This window comes from Neofelis nebulosa, chromosome 4, assembly GCF_028018385.1.
Source record: "Neofelis nebulosa isolate mNeoNeb1 chromosome 4, mNeoNeb1.pri, whole genome shotgun sequence".
Taxonomy (NCBI): Eukaryota; Metazoa; Chordata; class Mammalia; order Carnivora; family Felidae; genus Neofelis; species Neofelis nebulosa.
The window spans coordinates 48,451,710-48,476,527 of record NC_080785.1 but is presented as its reverse complement, the minus strand read 5'-3'; the positions used below and the strand labels follow the sequence as shown (position 1 = coordinate 48,476,527).

General features: G+C 40.9%; 1 protein-coding gene across 1 annotated transcript; it reads right to left on the bottom strand.

Annotated features, from left to right (window-relative positions):
* Positions 1 to 24,818, bottom strand: LOC131508543 (uncharacterized). The gene is made up of 6 exons (XM_058723552.1): positions 24,803 to 24,818; positions 6,111 to 6,304; positions 4,258 to 4,313; positions 2,339 to 2,489; positions 1,699 to 1,823; positions 1 to 803 (listed from the first exon to the last, which is right to left on the bottom strand). The coding sequence occupies exons 1-6, from the start codon at positions 24,816 to 24,818 to the stop codon at positions 728 to 730; spliced, it is 618 nt and encodes a 205-aa protein (XP_058579535.1). The 3' UTR covers positions 1 to 727.

Below are 24,818 nucleotides of genomic sequence, written 5' to 3'. Positions count from 1 at the left end.
AACAACTATTTATTGAGCACATACTACATGCAAATTCCTGTATAGCCCTCGGGACAAAAAATGAGTAAGACACAGATGTTTTTAGTGGTTCGCATACTTCATAAATGTAAGCCCTGGTTGTGCCCTTTCACTAATTAGTTGGTTCAACAGATATTTATTGAGTTCATTCATTCTTTTATTTATTCAGTGTGCCTGTTAGGTACCAGGCAGTGACCTGCAGGAGAAAATAGGATCTTAATCTACACCTATTTATAATCTTACTGTAATACAGTGGAGCACAAACAGTAATAGTTTGGAGACTGGTGTTGGATCATTCAGGGGCCGTGCAGGATATTTTGATGAGTTAATTCTCAGGGATTGCGGGCGACCTGAAGGCGTTAAACACATTCCCAATCCTGGGCAACTAACCCCCTTTGTGTCTGGATTAACATGTCTGCTTACTTGAGCCGATACGTAGGAGATGCCACCAGCAGAGCGTGATGTTCTGCCTCCTAACCCCTCAAGTGGGTAGAGCTCCGGAGAGATCAGAGTCTGAAGCAGTCTTTGATGAGAGGGGGTCTTCTGGGAGATCGCATCCCCTTTGCCTTCTCGAGATGCGCGAATCCGCTTCCTGGGAAGCCGTATGCCTCTCCACCGGAACCAGAACCCACGTGTACTCTCACCAATGAAGGAAGATGAGCTGTGACGTGCCGTATGGTTTAACCTGTTCCCAGTTGGACCGGAAGCGTCAGTCAGCCAGACCACGGGTTGCGACAGAATTAGCTCTCGTCACCGCAAGCGTCAGTGGAGGCGCTGCCTTGTGGCTGCGCAAGGACAAGAGACGGCTGGGGAGATGACAACGTGCTCTTCCCTTGGCAGTCGGTCTTCATGGGTGAAGGCTCATGAGCCCAGATGCAGTCTGTGGGACCCAGGGGCAACTGCTAGATGGGAAGAGAGTCAGAGGCTAGAGCACAGAGCTGCCTGCCCAGGCCCCGGCCTGTCTGACTCGATAGCCTCCTTTTCCCCTTGGTCTCTCAGGGAGATGATAAGCATGGCTAAATTCCCTGAAGCCAGACTGATGCTCATCTTTCCTTTCTGCTATTCATCCAGCCATCAAACTCCGTGTCCCTCAACTCATTGAGTGGGGTACTCCTTCACATATTTATTTTCAGGCTTTTCAAGCCAGGCAAATGCCATCTCGCTTTCCCAAACCATGACCACTTCTCAGGTTAATTGTAAGAATGACAGGACTCATTCCTTAGGCAATGGCTTTCACTAACTCCCCAGGAAAAAAATGTACCACCCGGACACATCTACATAACCACATGACCTCGTACTTAAGAAACAGTCGCGAGTGCTGCAAAGCCGGACACGATGCTGGCCATAGTCACCATTTATATAGGGCCTTATCATCGAGGAAGTGCTTTCATATCCATAAATTTCACGTGAGCCGTACAAAAACTTTGTGTGGCAGATGGTTTAGATTATTATTCCCATGTCCATGCCCCTTTCATATGTGACTTTGCAGCTCCTCCCATCAAGATGGGGAGTCTGTTTCCTGCTGCTTTGTCTTTGGGCTCATCTCTGGTGTCTTGTTTTGGCCAATAGAATATGGCAGAATAGAAACTCTGCCAACTCCACGTGTATTAGCCTGCTCAGGCTGTCTTAACAAAATACCATGGCCTGGGTGGCTTCAACAACAGAAATTTATTTTCTCACCCTTCTGGAGAATTGAAGTCCATGATCAAGGTGCCATCAGGGTTGGTTTCTGGTGAGATCTCACCTCCTGGCTTACAAATGGCTGCTTTCTCACTGTGTCCCCATGTGGCCTTTCCTCTGTGCTCCTGTGAAGAGAGGAAGATCTCTGGTATCTTTGCTGCTTCTTATAAGGATAGCAGTCCTATCAGAGGAAGGCCCTGGCCTCATGAACTCACTCAACCTTTATGGCTTCCTTATAGGTCCTATCTCCAAATATAGCTGCACTGGGGATTTAGGGCCTCAACATACGAATTTAGGGGAACAGGATTCAGTCCATAGCGCCAGGACTACACCACAAGGGGCCCTGTGAGCTTGACCCTCTCTCAGGCCCTGTTGCCAACTTGAAATTAGTCTGGGATAGCCCCTTGGAAGAGACATGTGACATGGAACAGAGATAAGCCGCTCCCTGAGGCCACCCGAGACCAGCCCGCCACCAGCCAACCTGGTCACTAACTGTAGATGCAGGAGGGACCCTGGATGAGACCAGAACCACCCAACCGAGCCCAGTCCCAAGTGGTGACCTACAACTGTGCGCAAATTAATTGGCAGTTGTTTTAAGCTACTCAGTTTGAGAGTGGTGTGTTACGCAGCAAAAGCTTACCGATTTGGCAGGTGTCACTTTTGTCCCCAATTTATTGAAGAGAAATGGAGTTTCAAGGAAAGTGACACTCAAGGTTTTACGGCTAGTAAGTCCTAGAGAATAATAGAATCTTCTGAATTCAAATCCTATGTTTTCTCCATGTCCTCTGATTCTACTCCAGGAAGGAGGGACTGAGTCTGGAAACACAGATATACTGATGTGGGCTTTTCCTAATAAATTGGTTTTTAATGAGCTGAACTTTAGAGTGAATAAGCATGTGTGTGAATGTATGTGTAGTGTGTGTGTGTGTGTGTGTGTGTGTGCATAAATATACCTGTAATTCCTCTGAAGGGTACAGACTGTTTATCAGGTGTTCTTTTTTTTTTTTTAATCCCAACTGAATAGCTTTATTAGCTGTGATGAATCCAGGTCCTGCATATTTATGTCAGCCTGACCAGAATAGCCTCTGGGTAAAAGTGGGCATGTGCTTCAATATGTCCCTTTTCTATGGACTTCAGAGTGTTTTGCGACCCTTTCCATGAAGTACTGGAGACTGTTGTAGACATGGAGGTCAGAAAGAGAGCAGGGCTGAAGAGAAACACTCACTGGGGTGGAAGATATTTGCCGTTTGAGAATGATGGGCAAGGGCCTTGAAAGGGGGACTTGACTCGTGGGGCCCCCACGAGGACTTCCTCAGTGTTGAGCTCTGTCCCTTCATTGACAGCAATATTCCCCAGTTTTCTAATACAAAATCATTGGTTTCTTTCCAATATTTTGCTCTTTATGACAATGTGATATAGGATAACATCAACATAGATCATTTCACACCTGCATAACTTTTTCTGTAAAATAAAATCCTAGAAGTAGGCATTCTGGGTCAAAGAATATGTATTCCACAATGTTTTTATAGACAAGTTTTACAGATGTTGTCAAATGGCCACTGCAAAGGTTGTACCAATTTGCACTTCGCCAGCAATTATGAACCGACTGCTTCTCCATAGCCTCGCCAAGAGAACATTGGCTAACTTTTGGGTTTTAGCTAAATAGGTAAGAAATGACATACATATCAAAGTAATTTTAGTCTGAATTTCTTCTGTTATGAGTGAGCTTAGCATCTTTTGGAATATTAATTTGCATATTTTATGTGAACTCTCCGTTCATATCCTTTGCCCATTTCTCTATCATGTTATTGGTTTGACTGTTCTTTAATCGTGAAACATGCTAGTCTTGTATTGCTAACCAGATTGCCTTTATTTACATTTTCACATGATATTATTGAACTATTGTATTATTTGATTGTCTTGAGTTATGTTGGGTTTTTGTGGAATTGTTGTGGGGTTTTTGAGCATTTATTGTGAATCTACAATCAGACTATCAGTTCGCTAAATACAGGACCCATGAACTGCATTTACTTCTCACTTGCTCTATTCTAGTGTGAGGCTAAGTAATAGTTCATCGCCAGGAAGTGTTTGTCTTACTGAATGTGGTCTGGAGCTTGCAATTTCACCTATCATGAGTTGAATGGTGGCCCCTGCAAAAGGTATATCCTAACTGTCAGGATCTAATGAATATGACCTTGTCTGGAAAAAGGGTCTTTGTCTTTTAAAATGAGATCATCCTGGATTATCCAGGTGGGCCCTAAGTCCAATAGCATCCTTGAGACACACAGAGGAGGAACACACAGGGGAAGAAGGAAAGGGCCACATAAAGAGGGAGGCAGAGACTGGAGGTGGCCACAGCCCAAGGAACACTTGGAGCCTCCAGAAGCCAGAAGAGGTAGGGAAGGATTCTCCCCAGAGCCTTCAGAGTAAATGCAGCCTGGCCACCATTTTGATTTCAGCCTTTGGCCTCCTTAACTCTGAGAGAATAAATCTATGTTATTTTAAGCCACCAACTGCGCTAATTTGTGAGAGCAGCCACAGGAAAGTGACCTGCCCAACCTCACTTCTTTGATCTGCTCTTTGCCACATTCAGGAAGGGCATATTCCTCAGCAGACTGAGACAGGAGAGAGAGGACTGAAGGGGACAGAAAAGCACAGGAAAAGAGGGAGCATGCAGGGCTAGCAGTGGTGGGTAGAAATGAAGAGAGGGCAAAAGAAGGAGGCGCAGAAGGAAAAATGAAGCAAAAGAAAAAAATGACGTGAGGATGAGTTGGCCTCTGCTCTCAGACACTTGCCTTTTTCCTCGTCCTTATCTTTCTCCAGTCCCTCCTCCTTCCCTCCCTCGGCAACTCCCAGCCTCCTCAGGCATCCTGCCACATTCACTAAGCATGCTGCTTAGATTTTCTATCCTATCCCTCATTTCTGGTTATAATCTGCAGGCACCAGGGAGTGGGTTAGAAGCCTAGGCAGAGGCCCATGCCCACCCAGAGAGCTCCCCCTCCCCCAATTCACGCTCACCGTGAAGCTGCATGCCTGCATTCAGGGTCTCCTGGGCCCAGGCAGGGCCTTCAAGCACCCACTTGGAATGCTTCTGGAGTCGTGCCGGCCCAGCCCAACATGAGTGAGTGAAACAAAGGCAGGAACCCAGAATTGCAAAATGTGCCCTCTGAAAAAATTCCAAAGGCTGGAAGGAGGTCGTGATCATTTTTGCTCTTTATCTTCTGGGTTGGACTCAGGGGCTTTAGTCGTCTCTGTGCTGCCACTAGTGGTCACCAGGAGTAATGTCCTCCTGAAGGACCTCGTACCCAAATTCCTCGTGTTTTTTTGTTTCATTTGTTTGTTTGTTTCTGAGAGAGAGAGAGAGAGACACAGAGAGACAGCAAGCACGAGTGATGGAGGGGCAGAGAGGTGGGGGGGACAGAAGATCCGAAGCAGGAAGCACCTACAGCAGAGAACCTGATGCAAGGCTTGAACCCATGAGCTGTGAGATCATGACCCGAGCTCAAGGCAGATGCTTAACCCACTGAGCCACCCAGGCGCCACTTCTCACCCCTTTTTGAAACATTTTCTCCATTGTTTTTATTTAGGATTCTTATTTAGGATTATTTTTACATAGGCAAATTGCTTTGTTTTGTTTTGTTTTTTTCAATATATGAAATTTATTGTCAAATTGGTTTCCATACAGCACCCAGTGCTCATCCCAAAAGGTGCCCTCCTCAATACCCATCACCCACCCTCTCCTCCCTCCCACCCCCCATCAACCCTCAGTTTGTTCTCAGTTTTTAAGAGTCTCTTATGCTTTGGCTCTCTCCCACTCTAACCTCTTTTTTTTTTTTTCCTTCCCCTCCCCCATGGGTTTCTGTTAAGTTTCTCAGGATCCATATAAGAGTGAAACCATATGGTATCTGTCTTTCTCTGTATGGCTTATTTCACTTAGCATCACACTCTCCAGTTCCATCCACGTTGCTACAAAGGGCCATATTTCGTTCTTTCTCATTGCCACATAGTACTCCATTGTGTATTGCTTTGCTTTGTTTTAATAAACTTTTGATTTTTGATATTTTAGATTTATAGAAAAGTTGCAAAGGTAGCGGAAGGCATTGCCATATACTTTTCACCAGGTTCCTCTACATTACCTTCTTATATAACCATACATAGTATATTCGTCAAAACTAAGAAATTAACGGCGGCACATTACTATTAACTAAACAATAGACTTTATGTGGGTGTCACCAGTTGTTCCCTTAATGTCCTCTTTCTGCTTAGGATGCCACTTTGCATTTAACAGACTTAACAAGACATAGACTGAGGTGGGAAGGAAGCTGAGGAAGAGGCTGAACAGTAAGCAAAGTGAAGCAAGACTGAGCAAGGTCAGAACTGCTCCCAAATTTCCCAGGGGAAGAGAGACTCACTGGGGTCGTCATCTTGCAGGTGGCACGCTCATGACTCCCACCATTGAGGCCATCGGCACAAGGGTCTATCTCTGTGCAGCTGTGGCCATCCTCCTTGTAAGCCCTTCTGGCAGCTGCAGGAGACCTTCGTACCCTCCTGGGATACTCGGCGACCTTTGCACAGCCCCCGTTATTCTGTGTGCAGAAATCCACAACTGCAGGAGCAGAGGGGAGGGGGCTCATTTAAGCACAGTCTGTGTAATGGGGGCTTCGGATGGGAGGTATGGATCACCCTGGGATCAGTGCCACTGGGAAGTCAATGGGCCCCAACATGTTGGGGTCTTCTCTCCCCACACCCTATGGCCTCTGTGCTAGCCTTTGCAAAGACTAGTATCCCGTGGCTGATATCCTCATAGACCAGGCCTGATGGCATCTGTCCACGTCTCAGCCCCTTTGTCATACACATCTAGGCTCTGCTTCGGTAGTAGTTTTGTTTTGTTTTGTTTTTCAGTTTTTCCATTTTTTTTTTTTTTTTTTTTTTTTAGATTCAAGTTAGTTAACGTATAGTGTAGTATTGGTTTCAGGAGTAAAATTTAGGGATTCATCACTTATATATAACACCCAGTGCTCATCCCAACAGGTGCCCTCCCTAATGCCCATCACCCATGTAGCCCATCCCTCCACCCACCTCCCCTTCATCAACCCTCAGTTTGTTCCCTGCATTTAAGAGTCTCTTATGGTTTGCCTCCCTCTCTGTTTTCATCTTATTTTTCCTTCCCTTTCCCTATGTTCATTTGTTGTGTTTCTTAAATTCCACATATGAGTGAAATCATATGATATCTGTCTTTCTCTGCCTGAGTTGTTTCGCTTAGCATAATATACTCTAGTTCCATCCACAGTGTTGCCGATGGCAAGATTTCATTCCTTCCGATTGCCAAGTTAATATTCCATTGTATATGTATACCACATCTTCTTTATCCATTCATCAGTCGATGTACATTTAAGGCACTTGCCATAATTTGGCTATTGTTGATAGCACAGCTATCAACACTGAGGTACATGTGCCCCTTCGAATCAGCACTTTTGTATCCTTCGGATAAATTCCTAGTAGTGCAACTGCTGGGTTGTAGGGCAGTTCTGTGTTTTATTTTTTGAGGAACCTCCACAGTTTTCCAGAGTGGCTGCACCAGTTTGCATTCCCGCCAATGGTGCAAAAGTGTTCCCCTTTCTCTGCATCCTCACCAACATCTATTGTTGCCTGAGTCGCTAATGTTAGCCATTCTGACTTGTGTGAGGTGGTATCTCATTGTGGTTTTGATTTGTATTTCCCTGATGATGAGTGATGTGGAGGATCTTTTCATGTGTCTGTTAGCCATCTGGATGTCTTCTTTGGAAAAGTGTCTATTCGGGTCCTCTGCTCATTTCTTCACTGGATTATTTGTTTTTTGGGTGTTGAGTCTGATAAGTTCTTTATAGATTTTGGATATTAGCCCTTTATCCAATATGTCATTTGCAAATAACTTCTTCCATTCCATCGGTTGCCTTTTAGTTTTGTTGATTTTTTTCCTTCTCTGTGCAGAAGATTTTATCTTGAGGAGGTCCCAATAGCTCAATTTTGCTTTTGTTTCCCTTGCCTCTAGGGACATGTCTAGTAAGAAGTTGCGGCAGCCGAGGTCAAAGAGATTGTTGCCTGTTTTCTCCTCTAGGATTTTGATGACTTCATGTCTTACTTTTAGGTCTTTCATCCATTTTGAATTTATTTTTGTGTATGGTGTAAGAAGCTGGTCCAGGTTCATTCTTCTGCATGTCGCTGTCCAGTTTTCCCAGCACCATTGGCGGAAGAGGCTGTCTTTTTTTGGTTGGATATTCTTTCCTGCTTTGTCGAAGATTAGCTGGCCATGCATTTGTGGATCCATTTACAGGTTCTCTATTCTGTTCCATCGATACATAGGGAAGTTTTGAAAGCATTTTTAGAACCAATTCCACTTCTTTTCTTTTGTGATACCCCATTATCTTTAAAAATTATTTTTAAATTTACATGAGTTAAATTCTCCTCCTTTGGTGTTGACAAATTATAACATGCTATAACAGACATCACAGTCAGGATACAGTTCCTTCACTCTGAAAAGCTCCTCCATGCTGAAACTTTGTAGTCAAAACCTTCCCCCCACCCTTAAATCATAGTAAACAACCTTTGATCTTATTTCTATCCCTACAGGGTGGTTCCCTTCAGACTTTTATATAAAAGGAATCACAGAGAATACTTTTTGAACTTTGCTTCGTTCACTTAGCATAATATATTTGATTGGCATAATGCATCCACGTTGTTGAGAGATCAGTGTCTCATTCCTTTTTATTCCTGAGTAGTGTTTCATGTAAGGGATGTATAACTGTTTATCTATCCATTTACCCAAAGTAGGATATTCAGGTCTTGGCAATTATGAATAATACTGCCACAATTATTTGAATACAGGTTTTTGTGTGAACATAAGTTTTCATTCCTCTAAGATAAATACATAGGAATAGGATTGCTACATTATATGGCATATGTCTGTTTAATTTTACAAGAAATTAACAAGCTGTTTTCCAGAGTAACTACACCATTTTCATTCCCATGAGTAATGTATGAGATGCTCTACAGTCCTCACCAGGGCTTGGTACTATTAGTTTTTGTCTTCGTATTAAACATTTTAAAAGGTAGGGAAAGATATCTCATTGTGATTTTAATTTGGATTTCCCTAATGACTAGCAATGTTGAGCATCTTTAATGTGCTTATTTACTATCCATATATCTTCTTTGGTGAGGTGTCTGTTTAAATCTTTTGCCTATCTTTTTAGGGTTCGTTTTCTTCTTGTTGAATTCTGAAAGCTATTTTTATATTCTGGCTACAATTCTTTTGCAGAGTTTTTTTCTCCCAATCTGTGGCTTGTCTTAACAGTATCTTTCACAGAGAAAATTTTTTAATTTTGTGAATTCCAAGTTAGTTAGCTTTTTTTTTTTTTTTTTTTTTTTTTTTTTAGTGTACTGGACCTTTGATGACTTATCTAAGAACTCTTGACAATCCAGGGTTATGAAGGTTTTTCTCTTATGTGCTCTTCCAAAAGTTTAATAATTGTATGTTTTACCTTTAAATCTGTAAATCGTTTTAAGTTACTTTTTATGCAAAGTGTGTGTTAGCATTCATTTTTTTTTAGCATATATATATTCAATTGTTTAGCACCCTTGGTTGAAAAACCTGCGCTTCCCCCAGTGAATTGTCTTTTCATCTTTGTCAAAAATATATTAGACATACTTGTATGGATCTATTTAAAGAATCTATATTCTGCTCATTTGTCTATGTGTCTCCTTTTGAAAATTTCACATGGTCTTGATCACTGTAATTTCATAGTAAGTTTTCAAATCAGGCAGCATGAGCCTTCCAATCTTGTTTTTCTTTTACAAAATCATTTTGTCTATTCTAGTTTATTGGGCTTTTCATATAAAGTTTTATATGTAAACCTCTTTACATAAATAATTATATCATCAATAACTAAAAGCGATCTTGCTGGGATTTTTATTGGGATTGTAATAAATCTATACATCAGTTTGGGGAGAATTAACATCTTAATATTTAGTCTTCTAGTACAAAAACACAAAATATCTATTCTTTGTTCCTCTCTGATTTCTTTCATCAGTGTTTTATAGTCTTTAGCATGCAGATTATGCAAATATTTTATTATATTTATACCTAAGTATTTCATTTCTGGGAACCATTATAAATGAATTTTTTTTTTTAAAAACTCAACTTCCACTTGTTTGTTGCCAGTATATAGAAATACGATTGATTCTTTAAAATACTGACCTTGTAGCCTGTGACTTTTTTTTCAATTCATTTACTGGTACTAAGGAGTTGTTTGTTTGTTTTTTTTTAATATACACTCTTCAAATTTTCTGCATATAAAACCAAGCTGTCTACAAGTATAACAGTTTTCTTCATTTTTAGGATATGTAAGTTTTATTTCTTTTCCTTGTTTTATTGCATTGACTAGGACTTCTAATATGCTGCTAAATAGAAGTGGTGAGAATCTTGGGTCAGTCTTGAACTCGTTCCAATCTAAACACTAAAGTGTTCAGTCTTCATTATGCATAATTTATAATATAATTTCTGATGTCTAGTAATAATTTAGCATAAAATTTTTAGTAGATGGGGGCGGCTGGGTGGCTCAGTTAAGGGACTGACTTTGGCTCAGGTCACGATCTCACGGTTTGTGAGTTGGAGCCCCATATTGGGCTCTGTGCTGACGGCTCAGAGCCTGTAGCCTGCTTCAGATTCTGTGACTCCCTCTCTCTCTGTCCCTCCCCTGCTAGCACGCTCTATCTCTCAAAAATAAACACTGAAAAAAATTTTTAATTTGTAGTAGATGCCTTTTTATTAATATTGAATAATCATTTAAAGAAGTTAAGAGTTTATTTAAAATGTTATCCTATATTTATACCTATATTTGCCATTTTCAATGTTTCCATTCTATTCTGTAGGCCTGGATTTTCATCTGGTAACATTACCTTCCACCCCACTCTAACAAAAAATGTTAACTGGAGTTCCAGAAGAAGGTAAAAAGGTAAAAGGAACAGCTTTTATTTATTTGAAAATACCCCTATTTCACCATTGAAGGGTAACAGAACAGCCTGCCCCAAGATGTGCCACTTTGGCATGTGGATTGTTCTCAGCTGAACGCAGTCAAGACCCAACAGATTCAAGGAAAACTCTCTCCCTAAACTACCTAAAAGAATTTAGAGAGGGGACCTGGCCCAGAAAGGGACCTGGGGGTAACTTTTTATCTGAATGACCTATATGTATGGCAGGGCAAACGTCTGATTTCCAGACACCTGCTCTTTTTCCCTCCTATGAGTCACCCTCCTTCCCTTTGAAGCCATAGGACCCTAACCCATTCCTTAGCTCAGCATGGCATACAAGCCTCAATGGCCTGGCTTGTCCGTGAGTCTCATGTCTTAGAGCTCCCGTATATATGTAATTAAATATGTTTTTCTCCTGTTAATCTGTCTCATGTCAATTTATCAGAGCAGCCAAAAAAAACCTAGAAGGAAAGAAGGGAAGAGCTTTTTTTCTCCCTTACACCATCATTTTAGAAAAATATTTTCACTGGATATAGTATTCCAAAGTCTAGTTATGGGGGTTTTGTGGTTTTTTTGTTTTTGTTTTTGTTTTTGTTTTTTTAGTTCTTTTTCCCTTTCCTTAAAGATGCCGTTTCATTATACTTTGGCTTACATTTTTAAAAATTATTTTTTGGGGCACCTGGGTGGCTCATTTGGTTGAGCGTCCGACTTTGGCTCAGGTCATGATCTCACGGTCTGTGAGTTCGAGCCCCGCATCGGGATCTGTGCTGATGGCTCAGAGCCTGGAGCCTGCTTCCGACTCTGTGTCTCCCTCTCTCTCTGCCCCTTCCCTGATCATGCTCTGTCTCTCTCTGTCTCAAAAATAAATAAAAAAACATTAAGAAAAAAAAATTTTTTTAATTATTTTTTTAATTGTGGTAAATACACATACGTTAAATCATTAAATTTACCATTTTAAACATTTTTATGTGCACAGTGCAGTGGCTTTGAGTACATTCACATTGTTGTGCAGCCATCACCACCAACCACCTCCAAAACTTTTTTCATCTTCCAAAATTGAAACTCTGTGCCCAACAATCACTCTCCATTTTGCCCTCCCCCAAAGTGCTCCCCCACTCATGAAAATGGCCATCCTACTTTCCGTCTCTACAAGTTTGACTATTCTTAAATCCCTCATATGGCTGACATTAGATGTATTTGCTCTGTTTTGGTTGACTTACTCCACTTAGCATTAGCTTTGTCTTCTTGTGAACTGTTAATAACCATTCTATCTCTGTCCCGTGTGTATAATGCCTTCCCCTTTTCCGTGTATGCTTGGTTTTCAGTGCTTTGACTCTGATGTTCCACTTGGGGTTCACTGAGCTTCTAGAATCTTTAAGTTGATGTTTTTTTTTAATCAAATTTTGAAACATTTAGCTATCGCTTCTTCAGTTCCTTTTTGTGTTCCTTACTCTTTCTTTTCCCTGCTGGGACTTCAATTTCAATTTGGTGAGACTGATTAGTTCCACAGGTTACTAAAACTGTGTGCGTTTTAAAGATCTTTTTCCTGTCTTCACTGGATAGTTTCAATTAACCTATCTTCAAGTTTACTAAGTCTTTCTTCTTCAGTGTTCAATTTTAGATTGATCTTATTCAGGCATTGTAGGGTGTTTTTTTTTTTTTCAGGTATTTATTTGAGATATTTATTTCAGATATCGTTTTCAAGCTCTAGAATGTCCATTCCATTTGAGAATTTCTCTTTTAGAGTTTCCATTTTTCCCCTAAAATATCCCAATTCATCACCTCTTATTTTTATCCTTTCCTTTAAGTTCTTTGACATTTATTACAGTTGTTTTACATTCTTGTCTGCAAATTCCAATAGCTGAGTTTTCCATTTATCTACTTTGATTGACCATGTTTTCCCTTGATTATAGGTCATATTTTCTTGGCTCTTCCCATCTCATAATTTTTGTCTTATTCCAGACATTGTTTATATTAGAACAATGAAGACTAAAGTTTAATATTGTTTATTTTGTTCCTTCCCAAGAGTAAAATCTTTTCTTCAGTGGCTAAAGTGAGTGACTGACCATTCTGATTCCCTCTAGAATTGAGTTGAGCTGGGAAGCTACTATGGCCATCTACTCATTTATAAAGGTTCCATTTCTCTCTGAAATTTAGTTCACCAAGTATTTGTTAGGCCAATAGCTCTTCACGAGCCCCACAGAGAAACCGTTTTTATTTTGCCTCGGGTTTTTTTTGTGTTTACCATGAGAGCAAAAGTCTTTTGTATCCTTCCACACTCTAACTGGAAGTGGAAGACTGTATTCTTTATTTTTAATTACCCTCCTTTTGATATCTCTGACACTTCTGAAAAGTGGCAGATTAAGGTATCAGTCTTGCCTCCCATCTCTTCCAAAATCACACTAGTGGGACTGGGAAGTAGTGTAAGAGGGAATAAATTCATACTAGTGGCAGAATGGGAGGAAAAGATACATTTACCAACCAGAAATTGTGATAGATGTCTGGAAGACCAAAAAAGGATATGATTGTATACTTATAGTAGAGGAAGCTACCACCCCAAGTAGAAATAAGAAATTTAAATACTGTCAGTTCCTTATTCAACATGTTCTCAGGGCCTCTCCTTCTTTATATGAGTCAAGGATACTCTGAGATCAGACACTATACACAGAAAAACAGCAATAAGAATGAGGACAGTTCATCGGAACACATGTAAGCCAGGACACGGTGGAATAGCATCTTTAAAAAGACAGGAGAACAACACTGAAAGTTGGCCACATCCCCAGATCAAGGAATGTGTCCTGATTAGCATCTAAAACAATTATAGGAATCTCATTTCCTTTGCCAATGACTAGTTCAGAAATCTAGGCTAAAACTGAGCCCTGCAATGTATTTCCTTGCTGCATATTACTGGTGCCATGTAAGCACATGGACTTTCATTCCATAGTCAAAGGAGAGCCTCTCTGTGCTCACTGTTGGGACTTGAGCAAGAAATCCTGCAGCTCTAGTTGCTACTGGGAACCACTTTTATGACCACCAGTTTAAGATCACTTAGTGCTGTGGCAGTGATAGTACTGAGTCCTTGAAAACACTTCTTGATAACACTGTTATATATGAGAACTAAGCATGCATTTCATTATTTTCTTAAACCAGGTGAATTTGGGGTTTCTCTTACTTGCAGCCAAAAAAATAACTGCGACACTACCTCAGGACCCGTGCGCCATATTTTCCTTCTGCTTGAACTGCTCTTCCTCTAATCTTAACATAGCTGCTCCCTCCTGCCTTTCAGATCTTAGTTTAAATATCACTCCTCCGATGGCTTGATCCGAAGTAGCCATCCAGTCCTCTCTGTCCTGCTAAAGTTCTCTGCATAGGACTTACCACCATCTGGTATGTTTGTTCATCCTCAGTTTATGATCTGCCCCTCCCAAAGAAAATGCGAGCGTACTAGGAACAGGATTTTGTCCTATTCACTGCTCTCTCTCGAGTGTCTAGAGCATGATCTGGCCCATTGTCATCAGCAAGGACACATTGAATAAAGGAAACCATAGCAAGAAAACAAGCAAAAACACTGTTCCCTTGTATAATTTAAGGAAGGTGATTTGTAATGATAGAATTTTGAAGTATTTTGAGCATATGAAGGAATTTGAGATCATCTGGTCTAAGGTTATCAGTTTTTTTTGTTTTTTTGTTTTTTTCCTCTGGGCACGTCTGAAGGATACAGCACAAGATAAGGCTGTGAGCCTCCACTAGGAGGGATGCCCTTGCTGGGCGGGAAGGTGGGGGAGGGTTGGGGGGTGGGGGGGTGGAGTTATCAAAATGGGGAGGGAGGAGAAAGACTCAGGGAAGAGTTTATGGTTTGAGAAATCCTTCCAGGTGATAAGCCTTTTCCAGGGGAGCATGTTCATGCTCCTCTTTGCCTGAGCTCCTTCCATTCCTACTCCCAAGGCCCCTTTGAAAAATCCTGATCTGATCGTACTACTTCCCTTTAGAGACAGTGACCCTGAAAGGTTAAACATTTGCCCAAGGTCAAGCAGTTAATGGCAGAGCTGAATAACAATGCAGTATTCTGACACTGTCCTATAGATTCAAATAGGGAACAAGGAGAGCACAGATTGCCAAGATCCATGTCTCTGGAGAAGGGTTCTGTAGTGCTTAAGAGCAGGGAATCTGGAGCCAGGTTATCCTGGGCTCAAAGCCTGTCTGCGTAACCTTGAAAAAGTTATTAACCTCCTTGAGTTTCATTTCCGCATCTGTAAGTTCTGGGTTCGCTTGAATACCCAATGGCCACCTAAAACTCAGCACATCAAAACTAAATGCTGTGTTTTCCGTCACCCCAAAAACCAGCTCCTCCTTCTCTCTTCCCAGTGTCATTAAATGCCAACCTTAACCTCCCCAGAAATCTAAGGCTGCTCTTAGCAGTACCTTTCTTCCTCGACTTCCCTCACTAACACCAAGGCCTACCAAATCCGCATCCTAAAAGCCTCTCCAATCAAATCACGTTTCATCCATTCCCACTGTCACTCCCCTGTGTCAGGCTACCATCATTTTTTTTCCCATATGATTGCAAGTTGACTGCCTTGCTTTGTTGCCAAGGTTCCTGCCCCCTCCCATCCTTTACCTGCACAGTAACAGCATAATCCATGTAACATACCTGTCGGATCATGACCCTCTCCTCTCTGATCCCAACTTTCCCCTCCTCGAGCGTGGCTTCGATGACCAGCTCCCACTTCCCTCCCCAGCTTGCATTTCGTCATTTCCCAGTTTGCCTTCTCTGCTTCTCCTATCGTAAAATTTTCAGCCCTTTGAAAATTGCATGCATATTCTACCCTCTGGATATTTTTTCATGCTTCAAGATCTCGTCTGGGAAAATTCTTGAGCTTTTTGCGGCCAACTCATACTGTTTTGATATCAGTTCGTCCAGAGGGTCTTGTGTGACACACACCTTCTCCTTCTGCCCCCAGTAACATCTGAGTCAGGCATCACTCCAGTGTGCTTCCTTGGCAGCCTATACTGCTCCCATCACATCCCCCACCGCACCCTATCACAAGTGTTGACCTATCTACACCTTGTCACTAACCTTAACCTCTGTGAGTTCAGGAGCTGTGCCTCATATGTGTACTCTTATATCTCAGGTGCCTAGCATGGTGTATGGTTGATAGTAGTGAATAGCAGTTTTGACTATTTAATATTCTTCCTCATTTTCTTCACCAAATTTTAACCTTTCTGAGCACGTCAATAGTAGTAGAACTCAAAGCAAAACACGATCACATCTCTTTGGTATCTTATCATAAATTAACAAGTAATAAACAACCGAAAATACTTAGCATCCAGATATATACATGGATGTTCCAGTGATATTTTCTCCCCAAATTCACTGATGTTCTTGGGGAAGAACAAAAAAATTACCGGGAGCTCTCTTGTACCTGTTGACTCTATCTAGAAAAGGTCAAAGGTTACTCTATGCGTTTAAAAAAATCTTTCTGTGAACAAATCATTTAAACTTCAACCACGCCTTAACTATCCCAAGAACAGAAGCATTCTTACTTGATAAACAGCTGGTGACAAGCATCCGTATCTTTCCTAATTCTGTTCTTTGAACCTAGCATTGAATGGCAAAGGTCTTGCTATAAGGATTACTCCCCCTTGTATACAGTTGGGAGAGGCAAGTTAATTATGATTGAGTTTGCAGATAATGCAAGATCACAGACCCTAAGGCACCCCGTTTAAGATGTTGCCTTTCTGAAGCAGAAAAAAATCAGCTAAGCTGTTCAGCGAAATTTTACTTTCTTTAGGCTCATTTTAGAAATATACTTAAGGCAAATGATCTTGTTTCTATGGGGGATTAAAAACTTGAAAAGACCATTCGTTTTTCCCTCTGGATACGTTTTAGAAGGAATGGTTGATTTTGGATTCAGAGTAAATGTCATAGTGGTTTTTTTCCTAATTAGCAAAACTAAATGAGAACAATGCATCATAAAAAGCACCACTTCTATCAAAATTCACTTAGTTTATTTTATAGGAAAATTAATATATGTTGAATGTTAATATTATTTTTTATTAATTTAATTCCATGAAGTAAGTTTACACAGATACGTGGTCTTGGTCTTATTCTCTCATACCTGGCACCTTAAGCAATTAAAATATTTCTATGGTAAAATCTGTATTTCAAGACTCCCAAGAAACACTACTTACCAAAGCTGTATATTTCTAGGTATGCCCCAATGTAATAAACTATAAGTTAAGAAAAGTCTGAAAAAAAAAAAAAAAAAAAAAAAAAGAAAAGTCTGAATGGACAAAGCAGATGAAAACTAATAGTTAATTAAAAAATTAATTTTTATTACCAAGATACTCTATAAAAAGATTTGCCGGCAATCTTCTTTCATTCAGAAATAAGTGTTTATAACAGTGTTTGTTAAGTGCAGAGAAAATGAAGGGGAAAGATTGAAGATTTGAAATAAAATTGAAGGTAAATTTGTAAGCAAACAAAGATGGTTTGACTTTGGAATGTAAACTAATGGAAAAATATGATTTGCTTTGCCAGACACTGATTTATATGGGAGACAGTACAAAATCTAATAAAGGAGACATGCAGTTCTTTACTTAGCAAATTATATATTTGGAACACTTTGCCTCTCAAAAAAAGAATCACTTTTGTCTGGGTAAAACAAAAACAGATACTAGAGAACATTAGCTATTCAGTGCATAGAAATGTCACAATGTTAATTAAGCTAATCATTTATTTCTGCCTTGTCTCATTTCACAAAGAGTGTTGAAGAGCTTATAAAAATAACAAAAGCAATAAAGGGAATATTTAGACACCCAGAGCAAAAGTAATCATAGCTTTATAGTAAGTTACCTAATAAATATTATAATACATTTTTAAACTTAAAATTTTAAACTTATTAAACGTTTTCTGAATTATTTTATAACTGATTACCAAAAAGAAAAAGAAAAGGCTGTAATTTCCAGGACTGAAATGCAGAGGTGAACCAGGGTAGCTGCTTGGGAGGAGAAGGAGTCATTTTTATGGTCCCTAAAATCTCTCTAGAAGAACTAAAAACATGATCTCAATTAACTCAGCTTGCCACATACAATTTATCACATGGTAAAATTCAAATAATTCTTTATCTTTGAATTAAATATGAAAATATTTCTCTTTATTGCTGACATTTCTCTCACTGCTTAAAATATTGTGCATATTTTTAAAAGAATATAATTTGATAGGGTATTGAATTATTAACCTCCCTAGAGCACAGAGTTATTATCAAACTCTAGGCACCCACATATCTTGGTTTGGCTTAAGAATAGGGACCATATCTTGTTTTTTATGTGCCTACCACAGTGTATGGCCTCGGTAATATTTGTTGAGTGCATGATTTAACAAATTAACAACACCTATGATCTCTGAGAATGCCATGAAGGAAAACTAACATCTTCAGCCAACTGAGACCGAATGGGACCATTGTCAGGTTGAATACAAGGTGTTATATCTAAAGCACATAGAAATCTTTCTAATGTCAAGATGATCTAGATAGGCCCCCAATACTATCCTGAGTAGTCCAGCTAGAAGCATAGAGTCTAGGTATTGTTCACCGAAAAGGGACTCTCAAGACTACTTTTTACAACCTCCACTTTTGCAGATAAGGAAATCTAGGCCTAATTGAGTCACTTGCCCAATTGACATACATAATTGACATTATCGATGGAAATAATACCCCGTTTCCCCAGTCCAGGGTTCTTTCCAGCACACTGGCTGCTTTTATAATTTAATTAGGGAGATGATCATATAAGAAACAGCAACTTTGTCTTAGTTTGTACTGTTTCTTTTTACTTGATTTCTTTCTTAAAGTCAAGATGTCTTGAAACTGGATCTGAGTAAATGTGGAAAACATGGAGATGCTGGGAAGGTCCTGGAAGCAACTAGGGCAGCAAGATAAATGAAACTGACAAACGTCTTGCCTCACTCCCACTTGGTAGCAGGAGGGGAGTGGATGGGGGAGGATTCGGCCTTGTCTTTGACAGGGTCTGACTCAGTCAGTTGTTGTTGGTTAGAAGTACTGTCTATGTTGACATAGCCAAAGAGATTTGGACAGAATATTATGTCCAAAAGTCCATTTATCAACTAGATAACAAACTCCTGGACAGATTTCTAGAGTAAAAATGTTGCCTGGAATGTAGTTATATTCCAAGTAACTGTTTTTGCAGTAACACTTGCAACCCATTCTAGCCCCTGTACCTCACTCCTCCAAGCAGTAGCTAAGCAACATTATCACCCTGATGCCATCAAATTATTGCTGACCAAAATCAGTGCCAGCAAAACAATAGGTCAATTATAGGGGCTGTAAGCCCTAGTTAAGAAAAATGTACTTTATTGAATGGTAACAGTTTTCTCCAAGTATCATTTAACTCTTAAATTTTTTTTAACATTTATTCGTTTTGAGAGACAGAGAGAGACAGAGTGTGAGTGGGGGAGGGGCAGAGAGCGAGGGAGACACAGAATCTGAAGCAGGCTCCAGGCTCTGAGCTGTCAGCACATAGCCTGACGCAGGGCTTGAACTCACAGACTGTGAGATCATGACATGGGGCACGAACTCACAGACTACAAGATCATGACCTGAGCTGAAGTCAGATGCTTAACCAACTGAGCCACCTGGGTGTACCAAGTATCATTTAACTCCTATAGCATTAAGTTTTCAAAGCCTCAGTGAATTAGGATAAGGTACTGCACAAATACACACACACACACACACACACACACACACACTATGTACACTTATATACGCTATATACATATATACACTATATATATACACTATACACTATATATATACACATGTGTATATACACTATATGCATATATAGTGTATATACATAGTGTATATACACTATGTATGTAAGTATACAGCTGGTTCTTGTTAGTCACAGTAGTTATGGTCTATAGAGTCACCATGAACACTGAATTAGCAAGTATTGAACCACTGTTCCTTGGGGAAATACAGGGGTAGGCTCCTGGGTGTCTCTGGTCACAACACTTTCTTAAACTGATTAATACATAACCTTGTTTTCTGTGTGTTTCTGTGTAAAGGCACTTTATTTGATATATACTGCAGCCTCATTAATATACTGAACTCATGACCAACAGCATTATTAAGTCATGCCTGATGAAGCTGGCCTAACACAACGTATTTTCTCTGGAGGGCACATCACAGCCCCACATGTGCTTAGGAACACGAGATAGCACTTCAGATACTTGGGGGCCATTATAAACAGCAAAATCATCAGCAAAAAGCCCACAAAAATGTGAATTAACAAGGCACTAAATAGATCACGAAAAAGACACCTGTTTACTGTGTGAGAGCTAAAACAGGAGATCGAGGTGTTGCCCTGTTCAACCTCAGCTGGGAAGGAGGCTATCGGTGACTCAAAGTTTTCACTGCTCTGTGCCTGTCTGTGAATGACTGCCAAAGTGCTGTGAGTATGGATTTGGGGGTTACAAATAAATTTTAACAAATAGGTGGGTTCACAAATGTGGGTTCTGTGAATAATGAGGACCGACTGGACACATATATATTACATGCATCCATGTGTCTGTGTATGTATTCATGTGGACACTTCTCTGACGATCAGATACGTCGAGGCCAGTGTTTTTGGCAGTTGTGACTGTTTGCAACTATGATGTCATTTCTAAAATGTAACAAGACCATGTTATTCCTACACAGCAGGTTAAATGTATAGGTAGTGCTGTGTTCTGGGGTGTTTAGGCAGCTATAAAATTTCCATCCTTCTTACTCCTTCTCTTGAGTCTTTCAAAAACCACCCTATTTCTCTTTGTTATGCTTGAATGAGACAATACTAAGGTTCCTATTTCGATGAAAATAGGAGGAAATAGGAAACCTGGGAACCTCCCCTATCTTTCTGGAGGAGGGAAGAGTGTAAGCCTACAGTTTTGCCCTGGTCGGGAGCAAACAGGGCTCTTTGTGTTACTTGGCATGAATTCAGGTGAGAGGAAGGGGTATATGGACTTCAGATCTATTTACTGCCTGGCTGTCTTATTTTCTGTGTGATCTTTATCTGTAAGATGAAACTAACAATGTTCATATCATGGTAGTGTTATGAGAAGTGGAAATCATTTATGTTAAGCACTTTGCATTTTGTTCACATTATCATTAATAACCACAACAATAATCATTCTCATATTAAACATGGAGAGTAGAGGAACGCCTGGGTGGTTCAGTCGGTTAAGCATCCAACTTTGGTTCAGGTCATGATCTCATGGCTCATAGGTTCAAGCCCCATGCCAGGCTCTGTGCTGACACCTCAGAGCCTGGAGTCTGCTTCAGATTCTGTCTCCCTCTCTCTCTGCTCCTCCCCCACTCACTCTCTGTCTCTGTCTCTCTCTCTCTCTCTCAAAAATAAATAAACATTAAAAAAAAAATTTAGGCGCGCCTGGGTGGCTCAGTGGGTTAAGCAGCCGACTTCGGCTCAGGTCATGATCTCGCGGTCCGTGAGTTCGAGCCCCGCGTCGGGCTCTGTGCTGACAGCTCAGAGCCTGGAGCCTGTTTCGGATTCTGTGTCTCCCTCTCTCTGACCCTCCCTGTCTCTCTCTGTCTCAAAAATAAATAAACGTTAAAAAAAAATTAAAAAAAAAAAATTTAAACATCGAGAGTAGAGCGAATTCAGCCCCAAAAGAGCTACAAAGGCAATTTAACAAACATCTGCCCAGTCATACTAGCTTTGGGATTGCTGGATTTTAAAGTACAGCATGGCTGCATGTGTCATGACTAGCTTGAGCCTGTAGCCGAACTACTTTCTCCAACACACTTCTGTGCCAATCACTCTGGGCTGTCAAAGCCATCAGCTGTCCCAAGAGCATTAATTGTTTCCCCACCCTGTGCAGAGCTCTGGTGTTCAAGGTCCATGTAAACGATTCCACAAGAGAGAGGAGGCCTCCACACCCCTTCTGTCTGTCCTTCACTCTTCCTGGTTTCCATGTACCTTTTGCATCCACATCTCCACCTCCCAGCTAGCGATTCCCATCTGCTACTGCTAACGCATGAAAAATAGAAAAGTCTTGAGGCCAAGGAGTTGTGATAGGAAAAGAAAGTTGCCTGCAAAGAGACAGAGATCAGAATAGAAATGTATATAACAGACATATGTTAACACATATGTTACATATCTAATACTATATGTGTAATATATAGAGATCCAGACGTTTGCTATAAACATTTATTAGTAAACAAAAGCGTAAAATTACTGGAAGTCACATTTTCCCACACGAAAATGGGACAGATCCACAAAATCGCCAGCTGCTTTACATGGTAACGAGTTACCTAACACTCGATATGATGAGAAAAGGCTAGCTGGCAATTGGTCAATGATGCAGCGATGATTGCTGGCTTGTTCTCTCATTGAACCCAACAGGTCATCAGTCACGGAGCATCTGCGGGGTGACAGTCACTGCAGGAGGCAGTGTAGGCTTTGCATCTGAGGAGCTCACTGTCTGGAGGCATCATTCAGATGACTTTTTAGAGACTGCCAGCATCTCCCAACTCAGGGATTCTATAATTCTGTATCTCTACATTCTGGGCTGACACGTAGCAGGTACACTCTAAACTATTAAAATATTCAAAGCCTACTGGTTACTAAAATACGGAAATATTTCCATTCTGGTTAGTAAACAGCCATCGTGGCAGCACCTGTAACAAAGGACTGAATGAGAGGACACCAGGCTCTAGAGTAGGAGGGGGAGAGCCTTGCTGTTTTAAGGACTCTTTGCTGTTTATGCTCCTTACTTTAAGGGAGTAACTGTAGAATTTTTCCTTGGGAACGATTTTTTTTTTTTTTTAATGGGAAATGCTTTAATAGACTTTTGCTTACACTTAATCTGGGCGGGTGCGATTTGAACAGAACAAGGCTAAAATTTCCCTCCATAAAAAAGGAACCTTTCGTGGACAGCAACACACATTTGTTGTGCTGTGGGCTCTTGGGGTTTCCCCCAACTGGATAGGAGACAGCGTGGGGGACCAAGGGGTGGGGACTCAGTAAGAAGCAAAGATGGGAGAAGATGCTCTAGTTTACAGGAAGCAGATGCCCGCAATTTGCAGAAAGGCCCGCCGGGCCCAGGAGAGAGGCAGTATTTGTGATGGTCTTATGCTGATACCGTGCTGTCTGCTGCCTGTTTTCTTTTTCTGCACCACAAAGCCCCACTGCGAACCTCCAATCTTCAGTCAACTCTGTTATGCCAGCTGCCACGCTTAGGGATCCCTGGGGGATTAGGAAGGGACCCAGAGAAGCCTCCGGCTTGCAGGTCATGGCACTGGAGATAACCAACGGGAAATCGGGAGTCCCTGAGCAAAATAAGACAGGGTGGACAACAGGCTCCCGGGAAGACCTTCTGAGATGAGGGCTGAGGCACTGTATTTGGATTGAAAAGGCTGGAAAATGTGTGGAAACTTGAAGTGCCCTAGAAATAGTCCCATTTTATTCATGACTATCAAGCTGTAATAATCTTTCATAATTTACTTAGGAGATAACCTATTGTCCATAACAAGAAATTTACATGCAAATGAAATCCTCGGAAGTACGTATCAGTCACCCGCAAATACTAAAACCAAACCGGAACCAAAGGACTTGCTTTGGTTTGGATCGGTCAGTGGCCATCAAAGGACCCGTAGGGCCCCCACCGCAATTCGGCGTGGACCCACTGGACCGGACTGACTGCCAGCTGCCTGTTTTCTCTGCACTCAGTGGTCTTAAAGACAGTTCTGTCCTGACTTAAAGAGCTCGTGTGTTAATAGATCTCAGGTCCTGGCCACCAGTGGCCTTAAAGTACAGAACAGTACAACTGGCAGAGGTCAGCCATCATCACAAAACCATAGCACTTCTGCTCTTTGTGACGATATAAGGAGCCATGCTTTATAGTAATTTTGGAAAATACTAAAATTTATGATGAAAGTGTTAACATTACCTATGATTTCACCTCCTCAAATCACATTTATATATGCGTGCATTTCCCCCCGGGCTTTTTTTCATGAATTAAAAAAAAAAACAAAAACAGTATCATACATTATATACACTTTTATATTCTGTTTAATTTTCACTTACCAGATAATGGCTTTCCATCATCAAAACTCCTCTGAAAATATAATTTGTAACGCCTATATAATATTTTTATATGAAAGGTATGAAACGTATTAGACAGTTCAGTTATTTCCAAGTTTTTCAGGTTACAAACACACCCAAAAGAAAAATGGGCAAATGACACGAACCAGGAGCATCTAGAATTTGAGGTGCAAATGTCCTGCAAGCATGAAAAACTATCTCAGTTTACAAATATTAAAGACCTGCAAATTAAACACAGTTAGATATTATTTTCACTTATAAATTGCAAAACATTTAAAACACTCGATAAGCCCTCATATGGGCGAGGGCATAGACAAGTGAACATTCTCAAAAGCGAGATGGAAGTGTAAATTAAAAATTGCACCTTCTGGGGCGCCTGGGTGGCGCAGTCGGTTAAGCGTCCGACTTCAGCCAGGTCACGATCTCGCGGTCCGGTCCGCGAGTTCGAGCCCCGCGTCAGGCTCTGGGCTGATGGCTCGGAGCCTGGAGCCTGTTTCCGATTCTGTGTCTCCCTCTCTCTCTCTGCCCCTCCCCCGTTCATGCTCTGTCTCTCTCTGTCCCAAAAATAAAAATAAAAAACGTTGAAAAAAAAAATTAAAAAAAAAAAATTGCATCTTCTATGGGCATTATGGCAATTGCAGCATTGTTTGTAATACAGAAAACTGGGAACAACCCAGATGTCCATTTAGAGGGGATTCATTTGATAGATGCTAGTAGGTTAATACAAAGAAATGTTATGGAGTGTTTGGAAAGAATGAGATAGACTGTACACATGCTGACATGAATGATGTCCCGAACGTATGGATGTTTTATAAAGTTAAAAATATTAAAATGATGCTGGTAAAATACTTCGTACTCTATACACACGCTCTGGTTAGTGTGGGGGACTGATTAGCTCCTGGAAATGGAAGCTCTAGCTGAGTCAGCCCGTGAGGCAGGCACTGCAGCCCTGTGCTTAGGGAACTGCATCCTTTACCTCCAACATGGGCCAT

What these genes read in the sequence shown, in the direction of transcription:
- LOC131508543 (XM_058723552.1), bottom strand. An exon ending in CCTGCAAGATGACGACCCCA is followed by an intron (nt 4,314 to 6,110) that starts GTGAGTCTCTCT and finishes CTCCTGTCTCAG; the next exon opens with TCTGCTGAGGAATATGCCCT. An exon ending in GACTTCAATTCTCCAGAAGG is followed by an intron (nt 804 to 1,698) that starts GTGAGAAAATAA and finishes GTCCTTGCGCAG; the next exon opens with CCACAAGGCAGCGCCTCCAC.